The sequence below is a fragment of the Chroicocephalus ridibundus genome, chromosome 5 (assembly GCF_963924245.1).
Source record: "Chroicocephalus ridibundus chromosome 5, bChrRid1.1, whole genome shotgun sequence".
In the NCBI taxonomy this organism is placed as follows: Eukaryota; Metazoa; Chordata; class Aves; order Charadriiformes; family Laridae; genus Chroicocephalus; species Chroicocephalus ridibundus.
Window position 1 is genome coordinate 70,914,055 of NC_086288.1, and position 25,963 is coordinate 70,940,017.

At 38.6% G+C, this 25,963-nt stretch overlaps 1 protein-coding gene across 9 annotated transcripts in view; it reads right to left on the bottom strand.

Annotated features, from left to right (window-relative positions):
- The window catches only part of FRYL (FRY like transcription coactivator), a 174,453-nt gene that overhangs the window by 93,359 nt on the left and 55,131 nt on the right, over nt 1–25,963 (bottom strand). For all 9 annotated transcript variants that reach the window (XR_010071122.1, XM_063335216.1, XM_063335217.1 and 6 more), the window contains 2 exons: nt 8,479–8,678; nt 3,006–3,059 (listed from right to left, as the gene is read on the bottom strand). Coding sequence is in view for 8 of the 9 variants with exons in the window: in XM_063335217.1 (XP_063191287.1) it covers nt 3,006–3,059; nt 8,479–8,678 (254 nt within the window). In the remaining variant the exon portion in view is untranslated. The remainder of the gene's footprint in view (nt 1–3,005; nt 3,060–8,478; nt 8,679–25,963) is intronic.

The window sequence follows — 25,963 nt, forward strand, 5'->3', positions numbered from 1 at the left end:
TTCCTCTTGAAATGAAAAATCAGTTTCACATTATTTATTTCCTGCCAAATTTTGCATCCTTAACATTCTAATGAAAAGGCACTGGAATTATCAGGAAGACAAAAATCTTTGCTCATATTATATAGCTGCTAAGCAGAACGTGAGCTATATGCTCACTCTTTGTATTTAAAATAATTACCTTACTGCTTGGACACTAAATTCAAGATCATCTTATACAAAAATTATATGAAAACACTTTTATATTAGCATTAAGTTACGCCTAGGTTGAAAGCAGCGATCCAGACAAAGAGAGATCCTGTAATGCCCAAGAGGCCAGGGCTGCACTAGTCATCACGACGATACTTATATTCCTTGGAATGAAACAGCAAAGCGTGCTCCAGTCTTAAAGGCCGTAACGCGTCCCTAATTGCTGCACTTCACACACCCAACAGTACATTGACAGGTAAGGAGAGAGAGATGCAAAGTTATAGTAAGATGCTAGAGCCCAAACTCCAGCAACAGCCAAAATCCTGAAAACATTGTTCAAGTTGTGCCTAACCGTGAACAAGCCTGAACCCCAGACACACATCTGCTTTCAGTCACTGAGATGGCCAAGATATGCTTCTGTGTGATCACAAAGTTTTGGTCTTTTAGGACAAGAGTAGGAAATTGCCAACTATGATTCCTACAACAAACAAAAGAAGAAAAAGACACGCTATTTCAGTTTCAAGCTGTACAAGCAAAAATATTTTAAGAAATGCAATATATGCTCTATAAAAAAAAAATTCCTCTCCAGTAGCTTCTTGATGCACTGGGAATGATAAAGGGAAAGCACTGGTACTAAAATTTTTAAAAGTTTAGAAGTGTATCAACATAAAAATTCCCTTCTCATTTTCCAAAGTTACATCTCTTTTAGCTAAATTTACATTTTTGTTCCAATTAAAACCTCAACAACAAATAGAAGAATTGTACTATTTGAAAATGAGAAACTATTGATTTTGCACACTCGGATCTAATAGCAGCCTTCTACGGTCTGGCTATGCTTCCAACAGAAACCTATAATCCCGTCAAACAGCTATTTTACTTTTTCGTGATAGGGACAGGCAACACGCCTTCCTCCTCCATCCCTCTTCTTGTCACTTACTGAGCTGAGAGAATGCGTGTTAACTACAGACCTTCTTACTCCCAGAGTCCCTCTTGCGTTTCAATCACTTTCCTTTTATTCCCACAGTAGAACACTTACTAGCTCAGACACCGTATCAGGACAGCTAAAGGCACTTTGCAGACTTGAACTCCTAACTCCGTAAAGATCTCTGGGTGAACAAGGTTGGCCAGCAGCAGCCCTAGCTTCTCTGCTGGATGCTGGGCTGTGCACTCTGGACCTTCCTCTCTCCCCTACTTTGCCAGCGTGTTTTTACTCTGCAATCTTCTGCACTGCTGGAGAATTGATCTTAATGTGGGTTTCATACACCCAGCAATGAACAGAGAGAAGCAATCTTAATTCTGCCAAACAGTGTTCAAAATTTCCTATCAAAATTCACAATCCCCGTCACCACAAGGGAGCCGTTCTGCTCTGACTCTCTAAAGCACTTATTCAGTACCATTAAAATTCAGATCTCGATGAACCCAAAGTAGATTAAAATAACAAAAGAACAACGTAAGAACTCACACACACACATATATATACACAATCAAAACGAATTAAAGTACTAAGTTTTCAGGAAAGGCAGCTTCTATATTACAAGATTTCAAAAGTTATATGCTTTGGCTTTTTATTTTTCTTCACACAGCATATTTTTAGAACCTATACGTAGTTTAATACATGACTACTAGTGATTTATAAAAAACATCCTTAACTGCGGAAAAATGTGGCACTAGGAGGTGGGGATGGAGTTACTATAAAATTAGTAATCTTACTGATTTACAGATTTCCTTAGATTATCCCTATCTGCATGTTATTTAGCTTTTGGTCAGCTTTAAAACAAAATACTGCAGCTACAAAAGAATTTATGCCCTATCCCCCTCTCACTCATCTTCCTTCCTTATGGGTAAACTTTCATTTAGGAGATAATGGCCTTACAGCAGGTTAGATTAGAAAGTATTAAAGGACTGCGTGAGGGTTTTGGTGGTGGTTTTGGTTTTGTTTTTCTTTGGGAAAAAAAAAAAAAAGATACATGCTATTATTTGTTTCTCTTTTGGGAGGAGGGAAGAGAGGTTCACAGATAGCTATTAATTGAAAAGTAGGGGCAGGTCCACAGATTTCACTGCAATGTCTAATACCTATATCCGAGGAGTAATGGAAAGCATGAAACAAAAATCCAGTTACAGAAGATATGGACAGAACATTAAACTTCATACAGTAAGATGCAATTCAGTAACAATTAAGAACAGGAACAGGCAATCAACGTGGCTTCATCTGAATGCTGCCTCTCCATTGCAAGGCAATAGTTATGAGACAAAAACATGCCTCTACTATGAAAGAATTAGAAATAAAGAAAATAAACATGAAAAAATTGAGCAAAGAGTTATTCCATGTACAGTTCACTTACAGTAAAGAATAGCTTCACGGTGTGACTACACACTCAGCAAAGGACTAAGTAACATTTGGAATCTACCTTATGCCTTCTGCCATAGAATCAAAATGCCATCAGTAAAAGCCACGTTACCGAAATTAACGCTATTTGCTTATAAAAGCAGAACCCCTGAAACAGTAAGTGATATAGGCTGAGGCTACACAGAACTTATCGACAGGAAGAGAAATAAATTAAGTCTTTTTCTCCCCTACCATATTGCAGCATCTTTCCTCCAGCAACTTTCACTGCCACCTTCAAATAGTTATTCTAGTAGTTTCTTACTGTCATATTCTACAATGGAAAATAAAGTCTAACTAACATTCAAGATCTAAATCTTCTGAGGCTGATTCAGATGTGGATGTTCCAAGTCATTCCAACAGTGGAACTACTATTCTGCAAAAACAGAGGCGATGTTAAACCAATAAAAACTGCCTTCAATTACATGCCTCCTACCTGATCAAACTGAAGATCTTCACCTCTTTGAAGAGATCTGGACAAGAGCTTTTCCTGTAAAAAAAAATAAAAAGAAACATGAATTTCACAATGCAATTGACTGCTATCAAAGATATATTCCTTCTTTCTCAGCTATATTATGGAACAAGTAAATAACTTTTAATGTGAATATTTGCATTATTTCTCAGCTAGAACCATTTCTGAAGATGCGAAGTGTACTCACAAAATAGAAGAATACAGATCAAAAATTAACTTGGTGGCTTAATAGTTACAGCATTAAAGACTGACAAACAGAAAATGTCAAACGCCTCTCCCAAATGGCCAGGCCTACAGCAGCGTGCTCGACACAGATAGCTGGCGGTGGGTGCCAAGTCTCACTTAGAAGGAAAACCATTCCCATCTGAATTAACAAGCATATTCACGTTCATATAAGGCAGTTATTGTAGGCTACAAGAATGAATTTTAAAATGCCTTCACAGAGGCAGAGACTATTGTTTGATGCATTTCCAATCTGCGCTTTCCCTCAACTGCTATGAAAAATAGCTAGAAAACCTAGTCCAGGAAAAGAAGAATGTCAATAATAGCTTGCTTTACATTTGAAATAACTTTGTTAGGTACAGAAAAGATGCAATAATACTAGGATTTTATTATTACAATATTTCATTGCTACCAGTACCATAAGACATACTGCTCTGTTAAAAGCAAAATTAAATTATACTCCTGACAAAAGAATTTAGTGAGAATTAAAGTATTAAAAAAACAAAACACTTATGAACTGTAGTAATAATGTAATCGTAATTCTTCCTAGTGGCTGTGGAGAGCACCAAATTATACAGCTACAAGAAATACAATTTTTATAGTCTCTTGCTAGGGTATACAGGAAAGTTAAAAAAAAAAAAAAGGGAAGGCTGAATAAATAAATAAATAAATAAAAGGCTAAGTCCCATGTACTGGCTCTGACGGTCAATGATTTACAGTAAGCCGAGTGCCACAATAACAACTCTAAGGGCAAGCTACTAAACAGCAAGATATATAAGGATGCGATTAGCATTTCTTTTTACTTAAAGAAATGTTGAACTGCTTTTCACTTTATTATAAACGAATCAAAACAAGGAAAGTAGAAAAAATACCCAAGGTAAGGAGTTAATAGCTCACATTAGATTGCAGTAAGCAAAGAAAGAGATTTTATGGAGGGAGGGTAAGACAAGTAGTAAGCTGGAAGAGCTGTGAACTTGCCTGGTCTGGGATGTAAAAGGAGGTGTCAGCAATACCGATAACCAGATACTGCTCTCAAAAAGTTGTGCCTCAGTTAACACAAAGTTTAGGAAGAGACAACACCCATGCCAGGGTGTTGACAAAAGTTTAATAAGTCAACATTGCTTGGCGTTTAACCCTTGCAATGCTGCAACAGATGGGCTGTATGTTGAACAGATAGAAACCGGGACTGCATGTACCAAGTACAAGATTCCAAATGGCAGCTTATTTTTGCTTGTCCTAATTGTAATCTTGAAAATACGAGACATTTTCTGGTATTTTCTGCTATGACTGCAGCTGTATTCAGTGTTCAAAAGGCCATAATCTCCGGCAACTATTATAACCTTTGAAAAGTTGAATTCAACATTGCCCAGGCAAACAACATTTGCCTACTCTGAAAGTAGAACTGGAAATAACATAGGTATCAACTCAGAAGTCAGGCCATTTTCACTTTCTATAACCAAAGAAACCCAGAAATTGTCTAAGGAAATAGTCATTTATGTACACTCCCAGTATGCTTAAATAAAAAAAATATTTTAAAAAGAAGGTAGTTTCATTAAAATGCATTTAATGTTCTGAAATAGTTGTGGTTGTTCATCAATTGATGTATTAGCCAATGTTCTTTCACTGTGTATTCAAAAGCAAGGGGGAAAATGTTTCAGATACTGGCAAATGAACACTTTTTTGAATCTTACAGATTCATATAATTTTACATGTTGAGTCTGGTCTAAATACTGTTATGAGAACTGACATTTTGCAGCAAATAGTAAAAGCTCCAGAGAGCACTTGCAAATGAGAATTCACTTTTAACCAGAATTCCTCCCTCCCTTTTTTTTTTTTTTAAATAAGGAAACGTCTACTGTAGGTGAATTTGTGTTATCTGTACTATGCTTCTAGATAAACTGCACAAATAATTGTAATCTTATCTATAAAGCAAAAACACGAGAAATGTTCCGCCCAATATAAACATCGTAATATTGCTAAATAAGCTGAAGGAAAACAACTAAAAACCTATTTCCCAAGAAGATGGAGAAGTGACTTTCCTGTAAGAAGATGGTAAAAGTCAGGTTCCTTAGGTTTCCTTATGATACAAGGCCCTGACATGCCACGTTTCCATCATGGTACTACAAAACTGTTATACAGGTGAACAAAAACTGGGTTTTTACTATAGCCATTGCACATATCTAAAACCAGAAATACCTAAAGAAAAGAATGGTAAAAAAGCAAAGAGAAGTGAAATAATCTGTGAGTGTTTAGATGAAGAAGTTTAAATCCATGTCAATAGATAGCAAACTATTTTAAGACAGTTCTTAAAGTTTAGCTTTTTCCCCCCCATAATCTATACTAATTGACACACTTCTGTACATCAAATGTAAGATTTTTGTAGCAGAAATAATGAAGACCTTACAAGTTCACAATCCTCTCTATTATTTTTCCTCAGCATTAAAGATCTTAACTGCTAAAAGGTAAATATCACTGTAGTTAATGTAGCACTGACCAAACATGACATAACCAAGTAATACTCTTTAACCCAGTCAGAGGTTTATCAAGGCCCTTTAATTATCTTCTAACTCTGCTTTGTCATGGCCCCAGTCATCTCACGTGACTTTCAAAAATCTATCCAACAGCATAAAGTAAAGGTCTGGAAACTTTCACTGAATTAATAATTTAAGATTTATTTTCCTGGCTTCCTGAAGTTCAGAGAGAGATGGAAATAACAGGTCTACATTTATCTTTCACAAATGAAATGAAAAAGAAAAAAAAGAAAAAACGACAACCTATTGAATTAACGAAAGAGCAGTTTGCATCCGTTGTGTAAAGCAGAAATGTCAACATATGGGAGGCAGCAGAAATCAGGATGTAGTCAGACGTGCGTGTGCTGTGCAAACAACTGCACCCCTGGAAAAAGGTACCACCCGTTGGCCCCTCTCCAGCATTCACCACCACCCTCCTCTGGTGGCCAGCACACCTCGGCAGGGTGGCTCGGATGAGCACACAGCAAAATTAGCCTTCTTGTTTCAGTCCTCTAAGCTGTAAGTAAGAAAGCAGAGGAGCGATGCTGCCTTGCCTCCTGCAGCCCAGGCGCTGGGCAGCGCCTGCATCCTTGCCCTGGCATCACGCCAGCGTGCGAGAAACACCGCGCTGAAGAAACGCTAAAATTTACAAACTTTGGGCAAGTTTTTGAAAGCATCTAGGCAAGATTTGCAAAAGCACACAGTCCTCGTCTGAGCAATGTTTAGTATTTCCACAATGGAATAAAATCGCTGGTGCTGGCAACGGGCTTAAATACTCTCACCAGTTTTAACTTAAACATGAGACTGATTTACAACTTACCTAGTTAATGGCTTGGTAACATGGTGGCACCATGTTAAACTCTCTGCTTAAATTCTAACCATCTATATTTACAAGCAGCCTGACAAAATATGAGGTAACTGAGTTTATCACTAATCTTTTTCACTGATATAGTTTGTTTCACATTTGGGGAAGGCTGGTATCATGACTCACGGTCACCCTTGCTCAGCTGAGGAAGAGTATTTTAAGCTACAATAAATTGTGTCTGAGCCCTTTTCCTTTAAAACTATATACTACTAGAGAAGACTTAAAAGAATTGTTTTTTAAAAAGTGTTTTAATTTAATTTACTCACTAAAAAGATGATCTTCCTGTGGTTATGCTTGCTACCTGAACCATTTATTTTTAAGCATTTGCTGATAAGGTCTTTCTGTAACTTTGGGAACTGTGGTATTAAAATTCTGCAAGCAGAGATCTCTTAATTAAATCAGCGAAAGGAAACTACTTTGTTGCTCACTGAGTATCATTCACAGCCAGAGAAACTATTTAGTTACTTCTTAAAATCAGAAGCCAGTCACTTCTAAATGAAACCCATACATCTAGCCAAAATGGTACCGTCCCCTACCCCCAGGTGTTGTCTTGATCTGAAGTTACTTGTTTTAAAAAATAAAATTTTATTTTTTAATTATTTTTTGCTCCCCTACTGGCATGTTCATCTTCAAGTTTTAAAAAGTGTCTAGCTCCTAACTTTAATTGGTCTGGCTCCAAATTCTCTCCACCAGCTTCACGCAACAGCCTAGCTTCATCTAACACATTAAAGATTTATGTAACACTGTATTCTCCACATTATTATTTGTAGCCAAGCGATTCCACAAAATCACATCACACTAAAACAATAAAGGGCTTTCCTCCCTTCCATTAGAGCCTTTTCTCCAATCTCAGTCAGTGCCTTTCCTGTGCCCTTTCAGACTTTTATCTTTCTTTTTAAATGTCATACACTAGAACTGAATATTCAGTATTTATATCAAATACTACATACAAAAATAAAATAATTTCAGTAAATCCTTTCATTGCGACACCTAAGGATGCCCTTCGACCTCTTTGTGTTACATAGGCTCAAGGTTGTTTCACTTTTCCACAGCTTTTGGCACTTCTTTTAAATTGCCGGTTTCCTATGCAGTCATTCCTCCCCACCAATATAAAATAAGGAATGCTGGCTGTATGTGTAAATTTTTATTTGATTGCATTAAAAAACATTTTGTTTAAATGAATTCAACTTGGCAGACAGAACTGTTAAAGACCTTCACAAATGACTACTCCAGTAATATTTATATATAAAATGTATGCCCTGGGTAGGTGCGTATAAAGAAATGTTTCCTTTTCCTCTGTCTTTGATCCACAGTCTGGATCACCAACACAATTTTGCATTTTGCCTAATCTGCAAAATATGCCGAGGACTATGTTCTTCCAGTTGTTAGCATCATTATTTGGGAAAACAAACCCAATATATCTTTTCTTGAAATATATTGTCGCAGCATTATTCCAAAGAAACATCAACAGGAAACACACTTCACAGTGTTAATGAAGAAACATTTTTTGTTGTCGCTATTTCCTCTTGTAACTTTACAGAACTTATGAATACTAAGAGGTCTTGTTTCCAGTAACTTTGTAACTGGAACTCTTGTAACTTTACAGAACTTACGAATACTAAGAGGTCTGGTTTCCAGTAACCACCGCGTAACGGAAGACAACAAAACAAACGAGGCAGCAACCCTGTTTGCAGAAGCCTATTTATTCTTGAAGTAATCCCTTTGAAAAGTCAACAGTATCTGGGCATGTGTTTTTCAGTAACTACACATACGATAAATCAGCCTATTTTAGAAAAAAAGCAGGACCATTTCAAGGGATACTATGAAAAAAAGGACTCACCAAAGGTTCAGCCATTACAACTTCGATTTTCTTTTCAGCTTGAACAGCAAATTCAGCGAAGAGGCTTTTGATGACATACTCGCCAGGTTTGACATCTGGATCAATAGTAATGTTAGACATGATGATGCCTCTCTTTTCCCAGGTGGAAACAACACTTGGAGAAACTCTGCGTTTATTTACTCTGCTGGGTGGTGTGGAGGCTATAGGGGGAAAAGAAAAGAAAAAAAAAAAAGAAAAAGAAAGAGCTATAAAGCAGAGCTTCGAAACACAGTGCCTGTCACTTCTTTACTTTCCCGTCTACCACACAGGTGTATTCACACAGTAAATTCTGTAAACCAGCAGGAGGAAATAACTAGCTATATCGTCCAACAAGATTTTATTTTTTTTAATTAAGTGGGAAATTCCACTTAAGTTGCATAGAAGAGTTGCATAGTAAATGCTTTTCTTATTGACAAAATGCAAAACTGTCTTAAGCTGTCTTAAGCTTAACCCCATTCTGAATACAACTGTACGATGATCATGATAAAGATTTCAGCTTTTAATATCTGGTATCTTCAGTTCAAGTGTGATTAAAAAATCAAAAGGTTCAAATTTAAGGGTTATCTCCCTACAATGTGAGAGGCATCTGCTTGATTCAGTTTTTATAAATCATCCATGAAGTCCAAGTTTCTACTTGGTGCCCAAATATCTTCAAGAGAAATACTTCCTTGGCCCCTCTGGGCACTTTCTGTCAGTAAGCTGATTTTCCTGACAAGAACACAAACATTTTCTAGACATGTGCTAACTGTTTTTTTCCACTCTCTAGTCACAAATCTGAAAGACTTGTTCCTCATCAGAAATATTAATTAATCCATCAATATAAATAACACTGGATATATTAGCCTCCCTCTCTAAGGATTAGTGCCTTCACCTTTATTCTGAAATTGTCATATACTAAATTTACATAAATTTATCAACGTTTAATGTTTTTTTTCTCCCTAAGCACTGAAAAACATTTCTTTATTATCACAGCTGCCACACAATGTGAATCACAGTACCAAAATTCTGATATCAAAACTCATTCACGCATAAGTTTAACACACACATAACAATTACAGTAAATAATTACAATTCTTGTCTTGCACACTATAAATCAAAATAACTATTGACATCTCTAATGATGGCCCAGATCTACCCAGAAAGGTCTCACATTTCTCTAGCATATTCCATGACTGCAGATGTTATTTTTTTTAATTGATACTAGGAACTGATCTTAAGAATTCTTACCTACTGATTGTATTACATACTGTGATTTGTTCAGGTAAGCTTCTTTAAGGCTTTGTGTAGTTTAATTGTGAGGAGATGCACTCGGTCAATTTTCATGAACTTGCAATTTTTTTGTGTGTTTTCAACTTGTACGTGTCCAATTCCTATTAGCTAAATATTATCCACAATTTTTACTCAAACATTTTTTCAGTGTTCAACTCATTCATGAAAATACTGGTTGCCACGGAGACCAAACCTTCGGTACTTCACTTCGCATCTTCCCAAGTTTGAGTCTCAGCCATTCATAATTTCATCTACCAGTTCAGAAAGTTACGTTTTATGTAATGCAGACTTCCTCAACTTCCACTGAAAATAATCATTTATCAAACTCATTAGTGAAGTCAGCAATTCAGCAGGAGTGAAAAAAGAATGGTCACGACTACCTCAGCCTCTAATCAAAAAGGTTACCTTGCAGAATCACAGAATCTTCATGGTTGGAAAAGACCCTTAAGATCATCGAGTCCAATCAACCAACCTACACTCTCTGTCACTAGAGCATGCCCTGAAGTGCCACATCTAGACGTTTCTTCAATACCTCTAGGGATGGTGACTCAACCACCTCCCTGGGCAGGCTGTTCCAGTGCCTGACCACTCTTTCAGTACAGTAATTCTTCCTAATATCTAATCTAAACCTCCCCTGCCGCAACTTCAGACCATTTCCTCTGGTCCTGTCATTATTCACCTGGGAGAAGAGGCCAACACCCACCTCTCTCCAACCTCCTTCCAGGTAGTTGTAGAGGGCAATGAGGCCTCCCCTCAGCCTCCTCTTCTCCAAGCTAAACATGCCCAGCTCCCTCAGCCTCTCCTCATATGCCCTGGTCTCCAGACCCCTCACCAGCCTGGTAGCTCTCCTCTGGACATGCTCCAGCACTTCAATGTCCCTCTTGTACAGCGGGGCCCAGAACTGAACACGGTACTCGAGGTGAGGCCTCACCAGTGCCGAGTAGGTTGTGAGTACTACATATGACCTGTGGTTTTACCCCCTAAGTATTATTTGTACAAACTTGCTGTTTAGTTGGAGTAATGCATATTTTTTCCTGTACATAAATTGCAGTATGCCGGCTTTGAGGCTGGAAGGACTTGCCAAGGTCACAGAGCTCAGTTCCCAGCAAACAGAGGCAACACCAGAACAACATGCAAGCACACCGCATGCCATAAAGCATTTCTGAACATCCTCTAACACTTTGATCTAACACTTTGATCTCCGTAACATGGGTCCTAAAAGCCACAGAAGAGCGTGTGCCACGCGCAGGCAATGGGAGATCAAAGACACTGCCATGTTCTAGATGCCTACGGTGGAAGTTTGCTAGATGAAAGTACACAAAGGTGTTCGGAAACAGACCAAAGTGCACGCTGCAAAGAAAGGCGAAAACCCAGAATACCTGACTTGAAAGAAAAATTCTTCCTTATCCCATATCTGATGGTTGGCTTGTCCCCTCAGTACAGAAGCATAAACGTGTCAAGCACTTTAAAAATATTTTGTTTCTTTACAATGTCTACATTCTCCAGCATCTGTGCTCTTGTCATTCCTAAACTCCAATGTTTCCAAAGGCAGCCCAGGAAATGAGAGAGATGCATTATGCATCAAGAATGAGAGCACAAAGGTTTGAGGAGAGAAGAGGTGAAAAGAAGAAATGTATCCTTTCTAGACATAACTGGTAACAAACAGAAACACCAAGTGTAAGACTGACAAAACAGAAAATGGTGCAACACAGATTTTGAACAACTCTTCTTTCATCTCCATCTGCAGATGAACAAAATGAAAAAGTCAAGTACCCAAGGGCTCCTAACAGATACCACACATTTCTAGATAAACGGTTGTTTCTATCCTAAATAGAAGAGTTTTTAAGAAAGCTAAAGCTTTGTTCTACTTAACAGACAAACTGGACTCTATTCTTTTAAATCGTATATTGAAGTTAACAGACTGGAAAGAAATGAGAAGCTTAAGTCTCCTTTTCATAGAATCATAGAATTGCCTAAGTTGGAAGGGACCTTTCAGATCATCGAGTCCAAACACCTACCTAACACTGACAAAATCACCACTAAACCATGTCTCTAAGCACTATGTCTACCCACCTTTTAAATACCTCCAGGGATGGTGACTCAACCACTTCCCTGGGCAGCCTGTTCCAATGCTTGACAACCCTTTCAGCATAAAAATTTTTCCTAATATCCAATCTAAACCTCCCCTGGTGCAACTTGAGGCCATTTCCTCTTGTCCCATCTCCTGTTACTTGGGAGAAGAGACCGACCCCCACCTGCTACACCCTCCTTTCAGGGAGCTGGAGAGAGCGAGAAGGTCTCCCCTCAGCCTCCTTTTCTCCAGGCTGAACACCCCCAGCTCCCTCAGCCGCTCCTCACAAGGCTTGTGCTCCAGACCCCTCACCAGCTTCGTTGCCCTTCTCTGGACTCACTCCAGCTGTCTTTTTTGTAGTGAGGGGGTGAACATCATTAGCTGTGTCGGGTCAGAAGACATTTAGCAAAGCAGCTGCTTTGACTCCTTCTAGACTTGCCTACTGGAGTATGCCACAATCCCCACATTATCAGGACTGAGGACTAAGGGAACATGCCACAGCTCTGGTCCAGCCCACGCTCCTGAAAAATGAGAAGCTGGTACTCAACCAGCTCCTGTCTCTCCATAGGGAAACTGAGAAGGACTAACATGCTCCTTAACCCAGAACTACATCTAGATTTGCTTTATGTAGACAGGTCTTAATAGTGTGTTTACATAATACGTTTCTGTCTCCAGTTTTCAAAAGATCACCTTCAAAAGCCCCTGTCATTTCAGAATCGGGAAAACATTGAGAGCTCATCATCTTCAAAGTACTGTGTTTACTTTGCATGAGTAAACTAATCCTCAGTAAGAGATCATCTTAGTATGTTAACTTTAAAAGCTACAAAACAGCTTCTCTCACTAAGGATGAAACCCCAAGGCAGTTTAGGCTGATCTAAACCCAGGCAGTACTGCAAGCAAATCCTCCTCCCAGGCTCATGCGACAACACAGGAAATCAACTCAAAACAAGTAAACTGGACAAAACCCCTAACCCCGACGAGAAAAAAAGAAGCAACTGGACTACAACCAGACCAGCGTTGCAGAAATTATGGTGCAAGGGCAGAGGGCACGACCACGAAGCCAGAGGAACATGGTACCAGGACAGCCTTACAGCAACCCACGATGTCACGGACCCCACTCCTCGGCTACAATTTCCCGCAGCCCCCTTCGGATGGCATCAGCCGCAGCACCGTCAAAGGCCAGCTCTCTCCTTCCTTGTGCCATCCTCCTCCTGTGCAAGCAAACACGCGCATGCAGCTGTGTAGCGAAATGAACTGGAAAAGCAGTATATGTATTATTTTTATTTTCCCCAGGTTAATTTTGACACAATCAGTTGTCCAATTTGCTCCCCACATGACCGCACATACGCTTGCGCCAGCGCAAAGAGGAGAGTCAATGCAGGGCCACCATTTGCCTTTCTACTCTTCCAGCAGCAAAGCAGAGTTCAGGCTATCCTGCAGACATACACGTTACTAATCTCTGTGTTCACGTGCACAGACTCTTCAGTTGGTAATAAACCTCCCCCACCAAAAAAGGGGAAAAATGTCAAACTGAAGCAATTATAAATGGTGCCATGAGAGGATTACAAATACCTTAGTTTTGCTGAAACACCAGCATATTCAATAGGCAGAGTAAATGACTAGGATGTACTTTCATCTATGAACTTGATGAGGACTCTAATTCATGACAGCATTAATGGTTCACATTAATGAATCTTGCCTTGTATATGACAATGTTTGTGGTTTTATTTGCTCTGTAAAACCAGTAAGTTAGTTAAACACACACAGAAAAAAAAAAAACACATAGGAAGGAAAAAGGGGAGGGAGCTTGACTGAGTTTAATAAAAAGATATATAGTAGTTCCTTAAAGAAAAGTCAAAATCTATTACCACGCTTCTTAACTAGGTCAAACAACATTATTATCTGGTATAATTATGTTCAGTGGGATTTATTTACTCATGAACTTGCAATCGATAACACTGTAAGAAGGGTCCATGTGGATTTAAAATAGCACGTTTAATGGAAAAAAAATCTCATTACAGGACAGGATTAAGTAATTTCTTTCTGCCATTCCTTGCCATCAAAGCATAAGCCATTCCCTGCTCTCAGCTGCCAGAGAAAATTTAAGTTTCAAACACTGTTTTGAAGCTTCAAAACATGGACCATTCTACAGAACTTCAGATGAAATCTGGAACCAAAAATCATACCACTTGCAACAGTTGAAAAACAAAAAACTACTTTCACAAATCGCTTGAAAACACTGAATGTTATTCACTTGAAACAATATCCTGTTTGTTTGCTCTGATGCGAGCTGGCACTACGTGGGAAATCTGGGAGCAAGTGCCGTAGGAAATCTCTGTTAAACAGTATTGTTTGGTTGCTAGGGCCACACCAAATTGTTTGGATAGTTTCAAGGAACAGTGAAACAATACAAAGGATAATTAGACAGACAACATACTCCTGGGTCAAAAAGCAACACGCCCTGATGTATGCTAAATGAGAAACAAAGTTGTTTCACGCTAAATACAAGTGTCCAGAAGTAGGAAAGGTTACTTAATACCCAAGTTGGTATTAAAGAATGCTATTTTTATCATCCTGCTTCTCTCTGTGAAGCCCAAACGCATCAAGTATTTCAGGATGTAAGTAGTGTCCTATTTACCAACAAGGTAACTCAGGATTCAAACACACAGAGCAGGTACCAAAAGGTAACAAGTGCACCCCAGCCCCTGACAGTCTGAGAGTGCATTTTACTCCATGGCTAATACAAAATGATCATTTTTTACCTTTCATAGAATGGTTTTGGTATTAGTTTACACTTAGCCAAGTGCTGACACTTAATATGTGCTTTAAATAGTACTTCCTAAGTTTTTCATGTCTTTTCCTTTAACTGAAATTTGCTTTCAGTTGCTGCTGTTTCTCAGGAAGTTGGAACGGTCAGACTGAAGCAAAACTTCCATCAGGTACCTCCCCCTCTCTTGAGATACCTGAAAATACATCTAGAATTACTTTATGGTTTTCTAAATAAGGTATCCAACTATAAAACAAGGATACTCAACACACTTCTGAGAGGGCCTCCATAGTTTTCATCAAGCAGATCATATTCTTGGTTGCTATTTTTATGTTCATTGCTAAGGTAGTAAATCACTTTACACAGCTCACATTTAATGATTAAGCTTTTTATTATTATTTTTAAAGCACACATAATATCACAGGTACTTTAAGTTTCCTGTGATATTTGTTGAAGAATAGCATTTGTATGTCTCACTGACAACAAAAAAATTCCCAAAGATTGAAAATATTTTAATTAAACTCAACTTCTAATCTGATAAACATCTAGAACATTTCATCCTACCTCACAGAAGTGATATTAATATACACAGAAACGTGTCTGTAACAATTGTTATGAGTGCTTCATAGCAACAAATCTTTAGTTATTTTACCAAAGGAATCATTATTTTTTCTCCTAATAAGGAAGTCAATGCTCAAAAGAGATGGCAATCTATCCAGTATCATCCAACCAAATTATGAGCAGAGCCAAAACGTTATATCTTGGTTTCCTGTGTCCCAGACCAGCAGCCTGTTTTCTACAGCAGACAGCGTCTTCAATAATCTTATCATTAGTTGACAATTCTACAATTTGTGTAGACCATCAGGTTTCTATTGTTTCCAAAATCTCCTTACATCAGTGAACTATAACTCATGATTTGAACAACAACAATAATATCATCTCTAATAACAGAGGCACATGCCAAATCTTAGCCCCCAGTCCACCGACAAATATAAAGAAAGAGCCATTCTTCACTCAAGTCCCTTGGATTTGCTTTCAGAGTAGCGACGGGAGGATGCAGTTGCCGTTCGTTTATCCAGCCAGTTCACCTGGGTTGCCGAAGCACGTGATAGCACAGCAGACCAGCCAGGTCTGCTTCACTGGGTTTTGCCCGAACTAGGCACCGCTGCTGATGGGGCATGGAGCCTGCCCGTCGTTGGGTGTGTTCCCGCCTCACTAGCTCTAGCTGCACTGAATGCCAGCTGCTCATGCACAGCCAGCACTGCTGCACGTGGGCTCCGGCTGGTTCCTTGGTTTGCCAGCAGCAGGCAAGTGCTGGAGTCAGCAGCCTTTGCAGAGATGGTGGATGCTTCTGCATTATACTGCATTTATCCAGATTTTTCCATTTAGTTCATGAACGCTCATTTACCAGCAAAATGTTACTCATTTTAAACTGTGCTAATAGGTTGCAATAAAAGAGAAGAAATTGAAAACTTGTCAAATATATTTATGTACTTACTTTAACCACTTCCAGTTACACATAAATGCTATTCCAATTTTTTCAGTGATGTATATTACTCTCAATAACTTAGATGGACTAAGATAGTATAAGGTTCTGCTAGATGCCATTTTTTGAGGCATTCTTAGTATGTGCTTAAAAAAAAGTACCTAATAAAAATATCATTCTTGATACTGGTATGAAAACCTGAAAGTGAAGGGCGAGGCATAGCAGCCTCCTGATACCACAGTCATGTCACTTTACAAGATAACCTAAACGTGAATAAAATCCACAGCTGTTACCAGTGAAATTATATATCTATTGAGAGCCACTAACCACACAAATTTTCATAGATCATGTTACCTAGATATTCCTTTGCTTTATGTAATATACACCCACTGACTGGTAACACCACAAATAGAAATACAGTGATTGAAAATCAGTCCAAATACATTAGAATATAAATGACCGAGAAAAAAAAAAAAATCTGCTCTTTCTCACGTATCTCTTGTATCTTAGTCTGGATACGTAGTTCCTGAGGAAGAAACATCCTATTATTTTCAATGCAGACTACACAACTGATTCATTCCGTGACATGGGGTATGGCATTCTCCTTTCTCTGAGCTGGCAGTATACAGAGAATTATCTTTGGGAAATGTTTAACAAAGATCATGACTCCACATGTCCAATTGCACTACATGAACAGGCAAAGAAGAACCAGTATCTCATTAACAAGCCACATGGACTAAGGGCCCAGATCACAAATTCTTACTCAGCCCTCTCTCTTTCACTGATTTTATGGGAATTTTACAAAAAGAATTAAATAACTTGCAGTAGTAGCTGGTACTCCAGTCATGCATTTATGAAACGTCACATTAATAAGATGGATTACCCACCTGTGAAGTAGAAACAGGCTTTAGAATTGGCTTAGTTCAGTGGCATGGTTCAGCGTAATGTTTGTAAAGCCAAGTCAAACCTTTCAGTGAGAGGAAGTTGTATGTGTATTGATAACTTCCCCTCCGTGTCTAAATCAGAACTTACATTTTACTTCTTCAGTAGAAACACTTCCCTATTGAAAATTTATCTAAGGAGCTTCAGATATGTTTACATTACATTTAAGCCAAACTCTGGAATAAAGAAACATAAATGAATGCTGCATCAATAAACAGAAGATTATTTCAAGTAGCTAACTCAGCAGATGGCTAAAATGCAAAGGATGCCCTGGAAGGCAATACAGAAATGACAGGGTTTTGAGTGCATTGTGGGAACTGGTACTATGAAAACTGAGCTTTCATTTGAACTCAAAAAAAACCCCATAGAACAAAATCCTCACTGAAATCTTCTGAAGCTTTATCATACAAATAATTTTTTCTACCCCCAGATATGACCATCCTTTCTTTACGGAAAGTTGACTGAACTTGGAGACCAGCTGCCAATTTGTCTAGTTACAGGTACTCACATGAAGCTTGTTCTCTGCTTTCAAAGCCTCTGGAAACACCAGCAAGAAATTTAATTCTAGCTTTCACCAGAATGCAGACTCTTCTACTAGCAACCAGTAATAGAAATATTGCTTCAGGTCAACACAAAGACACTGCAGAAATTCTAAGGCATAAAATTTTCATCTGGCAGTATCTAGTTTTCTGGGTATCTGGGCCAAATTACAGTTCCTTAGCAGATACAGTCTTGCTGCTACTGATGATCCTCAAATCTGAAGTTCTGCCTTACAACTATGTAGTTTTGTCCTTCCAAAAAATCAGTAGCCTTTTTCCCCCACTGCTGTTAATATCTCTGACAATTTCATTCACAAACTGTAATTTTTAAATTTTCATTTGGCATAATGCTTTCTAGAAATCTGACCAGTCAGTCTCCTGCAAGGGCAAAAGCAAGAGAGAAATATGTTTCAGTAATATTGCTTCAAACCTAAAAGTGATGGTTTTTGTTATTTTAAAAAAAAAATAATCAATTTAATCTTAGAAGAAAATTTGTCCTCCGTCTCTTCCACACCTCTAAATATGAGAAGTCAGTCCCCTGCACCTCAAACTCAGACAAGCCCTTGAAGGGTCTCTCTCCCCCTTCTAAACTTGCCATCACCAAAATCTTCTGGAGACTTTTTGCTATTTTCTCTGCCACGTAGCACCTTTCCCCCTTTTTCACACTAATATTCAGACACTCCTTGAGGAATTCTTGTGAAGAGAACAAGAAATTCTTCTTGCCTAGCTGCTTTAATGACTGAGCAAATTCTAACCAGCAAATATTCCAGTCCCTGTATGGGACTTCATATCTTGCAGTCTCTTCCCTACTTTGAGAAGTCTCAAAATAAAATAGGTATATTATTTCTTCCATGAAACCCTAAAACAGACAGAAAGATAAAACAGATTACAGAGGTAAAATCAAGAAAATTATTTTTAAACACTTCTTTTGCCTAAACTCAGATACATGAGAAGGCAGAAACCAGGCTATGAATTTTCCCAAGTAAATCCTACTGGCTTTACCACTTCTTAAAGAAGGACTATGCTAGTCATTCCTCTTAACCTTTATACATAGGTGAGAAGTAGCAACACTGCAAAACCTTCTTTCTAAACCTCCCTCATCTGTGAAAAGCAGCACCACTACTAAATTGCAAAATACCTCTCCAAGCTGGAGAGGGACTTTTTACAAGGGCACGTAGTGAGAGGACGAGGGGTAATGGCTTCAAACTGGAAGAGGGTAGACTTAGATTAGATATCGGGGAGAAATTTTTCACTCTGAGAGTGGTGAAGCACTGGAACAGGTTTTCCAGAGAAGCTGTGGCTGCCCCATCCCTGGAGATGTTCAAGGCCAGGCTGGATGGAGCTTTGAGCAGCCTGGTCTAGTGGGAGGTGTCCCTGGCCATGGCAGGGGTTTCGAACTAGATGATATTTAAGGTCCCCTCCAACCCAAACCATTCTATGAGTCTATGAAACCCTTTGGTACACTCCTAGTCTAAACTGACTCTATGATATTAAGTGTTTATCCCTGAGCAAAGCTTTTTTTGGGGTAAAATAAAAAAGAAAAAAAATCACAACAATCCTTGAAAACTGTTAGCAACACGTTATCCTCATACTGTATATAGAGAACCTGCTTCTCTGCAGAATTGTGACCGAACAGGACAAACAACAGCCACGTGTGTCACGTACAATCACCTAAATCGGATAGGTAGGTATTTTATATCTATGTAAGGTAGAAAACACAAATAGTTTTATTAATTAAATTTACTGGTTGGAAAAGAGGTCAGATCTGACATTCAGGACATCCAGGGCAACCAGTGAGAACCAGACTATTAGTCACTGCTGGGCTCACTCTGTCCACTGAGAACGTCAGACGTGAGCAGCAAAGGCTGCTACAAGCTACAGTCTCAAAGACGTTTGCTGAAGGTGACCTGACCTCTCATACTATGCAATTCTAACTTACTTAGTACGGGATGGCAGGGCAGAACGTCCTATCTATGGGGAAGGTAACTACCTTTGCAACCAAGAAATTTAAAATTAAATTTAAAAAAAATCACTAAGGTGTATGTAAGACCAATTTCACATATTTAAATTTTAAAAAAATCCTTAACAACATAGCAGCTGGGACTTAGATGTGAAATAATGGCTGAAACTGCTATGAGCATTTGCAAGAAGAAGTACAACTCATTATGTGAACCACTTTACAGAGCCTTTTATGGTAGAACACGCATGTAGATTATTATCAGACAGGAAAAAAAAAAGAGGAAATTAAAAAATAATTTTGATAGCACAAAATGCCAAAAGACCAAACCATACACACTGGAAAACAATGTGATAAGGCACAAAAATTGGAGGGGGAAGAGGAAATCAGTTTGAACTCAATTGTCTCAAGTCCTGCCCAGTCATTCTTGATTATGGCACGCTGTCAGGAAATCCTGACCATTAAAGTGTCAGACCATTAAAAATGTAGTTTATGTAATTCTTTTTCTAGAACAACTGCCAGAATAGAAAACCTCTTCAGATAAACCATTTTAATTAAAAATTGTATTTTGTATTTCACAGAAACCTTCACTTAGAAAGACATAAGATTTATTTCACAGCGTACTTCCAAACTGCTAATATATTTAACATGCTTTGCTTCACTGTCAGAAAGCTGTTCCCATGCTAGAGTAGTTTAAAAGAATATAAAGGCTAAGTCTCTTTCATTTGTCCATAATCTAGAACACAATCCACCACCTAAGGAAGTAGGATAATGGCAGTAATGTAAAGGTTCAGGGCTGTAAATTAAATTCCCAATGGTAATTTTCAGAAATGCTTCTACTGTCCTGAAGTTCTATACAATTGTAGCTTTCAACTAAAATTAAAGCTGCACATATAATAAAGCAAGTTAGACTTAAAATACTAATTTCTGCTGGAAAACAGTTCTGCAATCAAGTTGCAAACTTTTCAAAGAAAAACATACCACCCTAAGCACGTATCTGTTATCTTCTGTTTTCTTTCACAGTAGACTTACTGTGAAGACTTAACACAACCTTACTGTCAAAATACTTCTGCACAGCACCAGCAAAGGTTGCTGTGTTGTCAAGTAACACAGGTATCTCAGTTCCCTTCAAACCACTGAACTATAACAACTATCACAACTGAGTACATAAACCTGCCAAGTTTTACTCATTTACAAATTTTGTATTCCCTCAAAAGAGTAACCACATAAGCGTAAGAAAACCTTAACTTGTGTCTTTACCTCCTATACCACAATGTTAGGGTTCTACAGCATGGTAAGTCATACCTTCAGTAAAGATGCAAACACAGAAGCAATTCTATTCCAGTATGATTAAACTGGGGAGGGGGGAAGCTCATACCACTAATACTAGTTTCAAAGAGCAGCATCTGATGCCTACTTTTTACTCGAAATTATTACTGCAACAGGAGTAAGGAGTAAAGATGACAATTTCCTTTTGAACATGAAGAGCAGGAATAGAGTAGCGTAACTTTGGCTTGTTCTGTTAGTTCTTCTGATCCACCTGCCCTAAGGAAATGTAAACCAAGCCACCACTGTGTCTGAGCTAGTTGTATTCCCCGGCTTTCAGGGAGACCTGTAAGCTCAAGCTCACCACCATACCAGTGAGGGCTATCACGCTTTTTAGATAGTACTGTGCATTCACATAATAGTTGAGAGCCCATAACTTGTGAAAGCACCTTTCCTTCAGTTCTAACTCCCGCAGTCAGAAGGACAACTGGAAGGAGCTATGTCTAGCAAATCTGGCATCAATTCCAATGATTCGTGCCATCACCTCTTCCTCTAAACGTGACCAGTTACAACTTTCTCTGACAATGTAAAAGCTAAAAACGTTGACACCATCCCATGGCTCGCTGCTGGATTCTCAACCTGGCTGCAGCATTTATCCAAACTTCACCACCCAGAAATAAGGTATCCATTCCAGCCCAGCAGGTATTCATAATCCTATCCCCTGTATCAACGTTTTCCAGTATTTTGCCATTAGCAGACCTTTCCCCCCCCCGCCCCGCATCCAAAGGGGATGCAGATTCCTACTGAGCTAATTTAAGCTTGCTAGGGGCAGTTTGGTTTCCCTCCATTCCCTCTCTCGGCTGATGAACTGCAGTTTGAGCCACTGAAGGACAGTCAATTTCTCAAGTGATTGGTAAGTCTGCAGCTAAACTTGCTCGCACACTTTCTCCCCCGTGCCTTTTCTGTTTAGTATGGAAAGCGTGCCCTCCTCAGCCCATGGGGGGCGGGGGGGAAGCAGGGCAGAGAACAAAACATTTACTGCTAACAGAGAAATCCATTTTTTTCTTCCTGGGCTATCAAATTGAAGGCTGCACCAGGCTGGAAATGCACTGATGCTCTGAATCCTACGTTAAGCATGAGCTAACAAAGGCAATAAAATTATATCAATGCTTAGCTAAGTGATGTTAAATTAGAAAGCATAAGGGAAACGCAGGCAGCAGTGGGAAAATACATTAGTCAGGCCTGGGGTCTAGAAGAGTAGAAAAAGAAGGAAAGAGAATTATATTTACTGGCATTTATTCCAGATTTCCATGTATGCTGTTCTACAAGTTAAGGAAGCACACATTTCCACAGCCACTTGAGGGTGAACTTACTCTGAATAAAGACTTCATTTTTATGGTACACTTTGTGAAGTGGAAAAAAAAAAAAAAAAAAAAAAAGCACAAACTAAACCCTATATCTAAAACTTTAAGAAATAGTACCTAAAAACCCCAAAACTAAGGCAAGGATATAGCATCAAAAGAATACAAACACACTCATATATGGGCTGCACAGATAACTTAATTCTATCGCTTGTCACTGCAAACTTATCATCTAGGATGCGGTTTTGTTTCCTTTTAATATATTAACAGATACATATACACCACACAAAAAATGCATCAAGTAACGAGGTTAAAGTGAACATAAGCATGACTTTGTTAACTAGCAAACAGAAAAGGAAACATAAATACCTTCTCTCATCTTTCCTAATCCACATTTCTCTGGAAAAACAAAACTCCACATCCTCAGTTTGAAGAATTAAGAATATAAAAAGCCCTGTTGATGCACTGTACTGGAAGGAAAAACAATGACAAAATGCTCAACAGTTTTATGCTTGATATTCCAAAAAGATAGTGACAGAAGCCAGCAGCTTTTGCAAAGAGTTCTCTTGCCGAGCACAACCCAAGGTAGTTTGTTGAAACACCCCTCCCACTGCCTGTGAGAAGAGGGCAATTCCAGCACCCAGTAGAAAGAGGAAAAGACTTTTCCTCATTATGCTCATTATGCTCATTATCCTCAATTATCCTCATTAATGTCAAACTGATACCTTTCCTGAGTAAATGCAGAAAGTAATGAATACTGGCAGCTTTGCTGTAAAAAGCTATTTTGGAAAAAGACTCTGGAGCATCAGTTATAAAGTAACCAATAACTTCAAATCACGCAACATTAAAAAAACCACAAAATCTATTTTTAAAAATCTATAAAGAAGCCAATTTAATTTATTTTAATATGCTCCATATAAGCATATTAAGATTTCAGATGAAAAAATGTATCTACAAGTTAAATCTCAAAAACATTACACTAGCCCAGACTGCGTCCATTTAAAGAGCATTTTCACATCTTTGTAAGTAACTGCCCAGTGAAGTACTCAGAACTATTATAAGAGGTATGGTTTGAAAAGCAAAGAGTTAGATGTACACACAAGGATTAAAAAAAGAGAATAAACAAACAAATGCGTTTGGGCATTGGAATATGCTCAAGCATACGCAAATCAGGGTTAGAATAAGTCTCACGTATTAAGTATCAATTTCAGGAAAGAGCAACTGTTCTACGCTCTGATTCTGTCGGTTTTGCCTAGTAATCCTCCATATGAACATAGGAGCTGAAAAGGGAAACAAATCTCTGAAGACTAACTCAAATCTGTCACATTTAACACAAATATGCCAAGGAAGAAAAAAAAAAAATAAATCTTACAATAAGTCTGCTGAGGAGTCAAAATAAAACTAAAAAAAACTTCTTTTTTTTTTTCTGCACATCTAGGTAACCACCTACATTTAATTGTAAGGAAAAAAAAATAATCACATCTGAACATATTCTCTAAAGTGTTCTGCCCTGCACTGAGGGGAACAGCTCGTCTGAAAATTTGACTCTGATGGGTTTCAGTTCCCAGTACAACTAACCGAAGAGTAAAAGCACACAGGAGAGGTTGATTCTTGTTCAACTAGAGCATGTATTTCCTTGTGATGGCACACACATATGTTACAACACTGTTGTAAATTCGGGTTTTAAATTAGCTATAGTTGTCTGGTTTCTTGTTTACCAAATGTCCTCTTCTGAGCCAAGTCCTTTCATTCCCCAAACTCTACAGAAAAACACTAACATCAAACGCTGAGTTGGTGATGGTCTGGGATGTCTATTTTCATTTTTTCTTGGGGAAAAAAAGTTTGATGAATATGAAAATTAGCAAATATCTAGAAGGTTCACGACTGGTCACTATTTCATTTTTCCAAATTTGTTTTGCTTCTATGGTTAGTGTGGGAACTGTATTTTGAGGCTTCTCAGCACTTTTTAAGACTTTAACAGCATGAGTTAGCGCTGAGTTCACATGAAGCCCTAGTTAACCATATTTTTTTTCAAGTAAGCATGGGACACTTGTATTTCTAACCAGACCTTCTGAAGAAATTTATCTATGCTAGCTGCAAATAAAAGTAAACTAAACTAGCAAGAATCTGAAGTTGTGCAACTCCTTAGAAAAACAGATGACAGCCTTCAGGGCCTTAAGTCTTCAGAGAAAGTGCAAGGGCGCAGCACAAACCTGGTGAAAACCCTCACGTAGCAGGCAGACAGAGCCAGCGCTTGAATTGGACCTCTGGAAGAAGACAATACTAAGTGCCATGCAGTGCTACTCTTAGCTCCCATAAACACACCGAGCTTTCAGAGTTAACAGCTTCTTTGTCATTTCCAGGGGAGGAGGCTAGTCACATCTGAAATAAAAATATGCTATCCTATGCTTGTTCACAGAACTCCAAAATACACGGCTAAATTGGTCATTTAAAAGATTTGAGCTGTATGTACTGGAATTCAGAGGAAAAAGAAAAAGCTTTTTTTCCTCTTACCTTCCTCAACTTTCATTTTAGCTTTTTATCTGATTCTAATTTACTTCGCAAAGTAGTTTGCTTTCTCCACAATAAGAGCCTTTATCTGGCTTCAATATGTTCTTCTAAGCTTTAAAACGCACTGTAACCGAGAGGCTCAGACTGGTATGAGCGGGAAGGTCTGGCTATGGAGGCACTGGGGGAAGTGGGGCTCTCAGCATGGCCTGCGTGAACAGCACCTGGTGAGCAGGTCATGGAGAACTCCAGCACTTCTAACTGCAGTTTCACACCCACACCTGCAGACAAAGAACCACAGTGGCTCGGAACGACTCACAGAGGTGGGACAGGATACAGACACTGATCATTGTCAGCTCCAAAAACACATATCCAAATGCTGGCAACTGAAGAGGAACTCAGGAAATGAGGAGAATGTGGCACCTGGCATCCTTACCTCCCATACCATGGCCATGGATTCCAGACCTAACAGCTGGACACAAGCATTGTGGTGCCTTTTTTGCTGGACAGACACCCTGAATACCCCTGTTCTGGTGCCCAGCTGCTGGATGGACCTTTTGGACACATGTTCTGGGGCTCAACAAACTGTGAGAGTGAATGAAAACTTCCCCCCCCCCCCCTCAGGTCTTATTTTAAATAACATATCCTTTTTTCTCTCTTATATAAGGTCTCACATTTACATCTGCTACATGGTTTATACGACGTTGCAACACTATTTCCTACACTGTTTTCTGATAAAAATTAAATAGTAGGATTCATATTTTTGCAGGAGGACACAGAAAATACCCATCATCTATCAGTAAAGTAACAGACACTTGCCTACTCAATGAATTGTAGTAAAATCTGCTCTGAAGTCTTCCATGCTGATGGACAGGTATAAAAATAAGTTCATACATAAAACCATATTTTAAAGAGAGCAGCCTGTAAGGAGGTAGGACAACGGTATCACAGCTACATTCCAAACTGTAATTATTTGAATACTACCAGGTTTTGAGGCTCGAAAAGTAACTAAGGATCTGACTGTATGTACTAACACCAACTATGACTGGGCCATTAATGACACGAGCAGTATTTGGGTGGTATTTAGAAGACTACACAGTTCACCACAAATATAAAAACAAGGGAAGAAGAAATATATTGGAAGTAAGATATGAAACTATTAAGATTCTGCTTTAAAAATTCTCTAACGTCCAGCCCTCTTCAGGAACAGAGGATAAAATTTCAAAGTAGCGGGCATCATAAAAAAGCTGATGCATAATCCATAACGGTCCTTACTACTG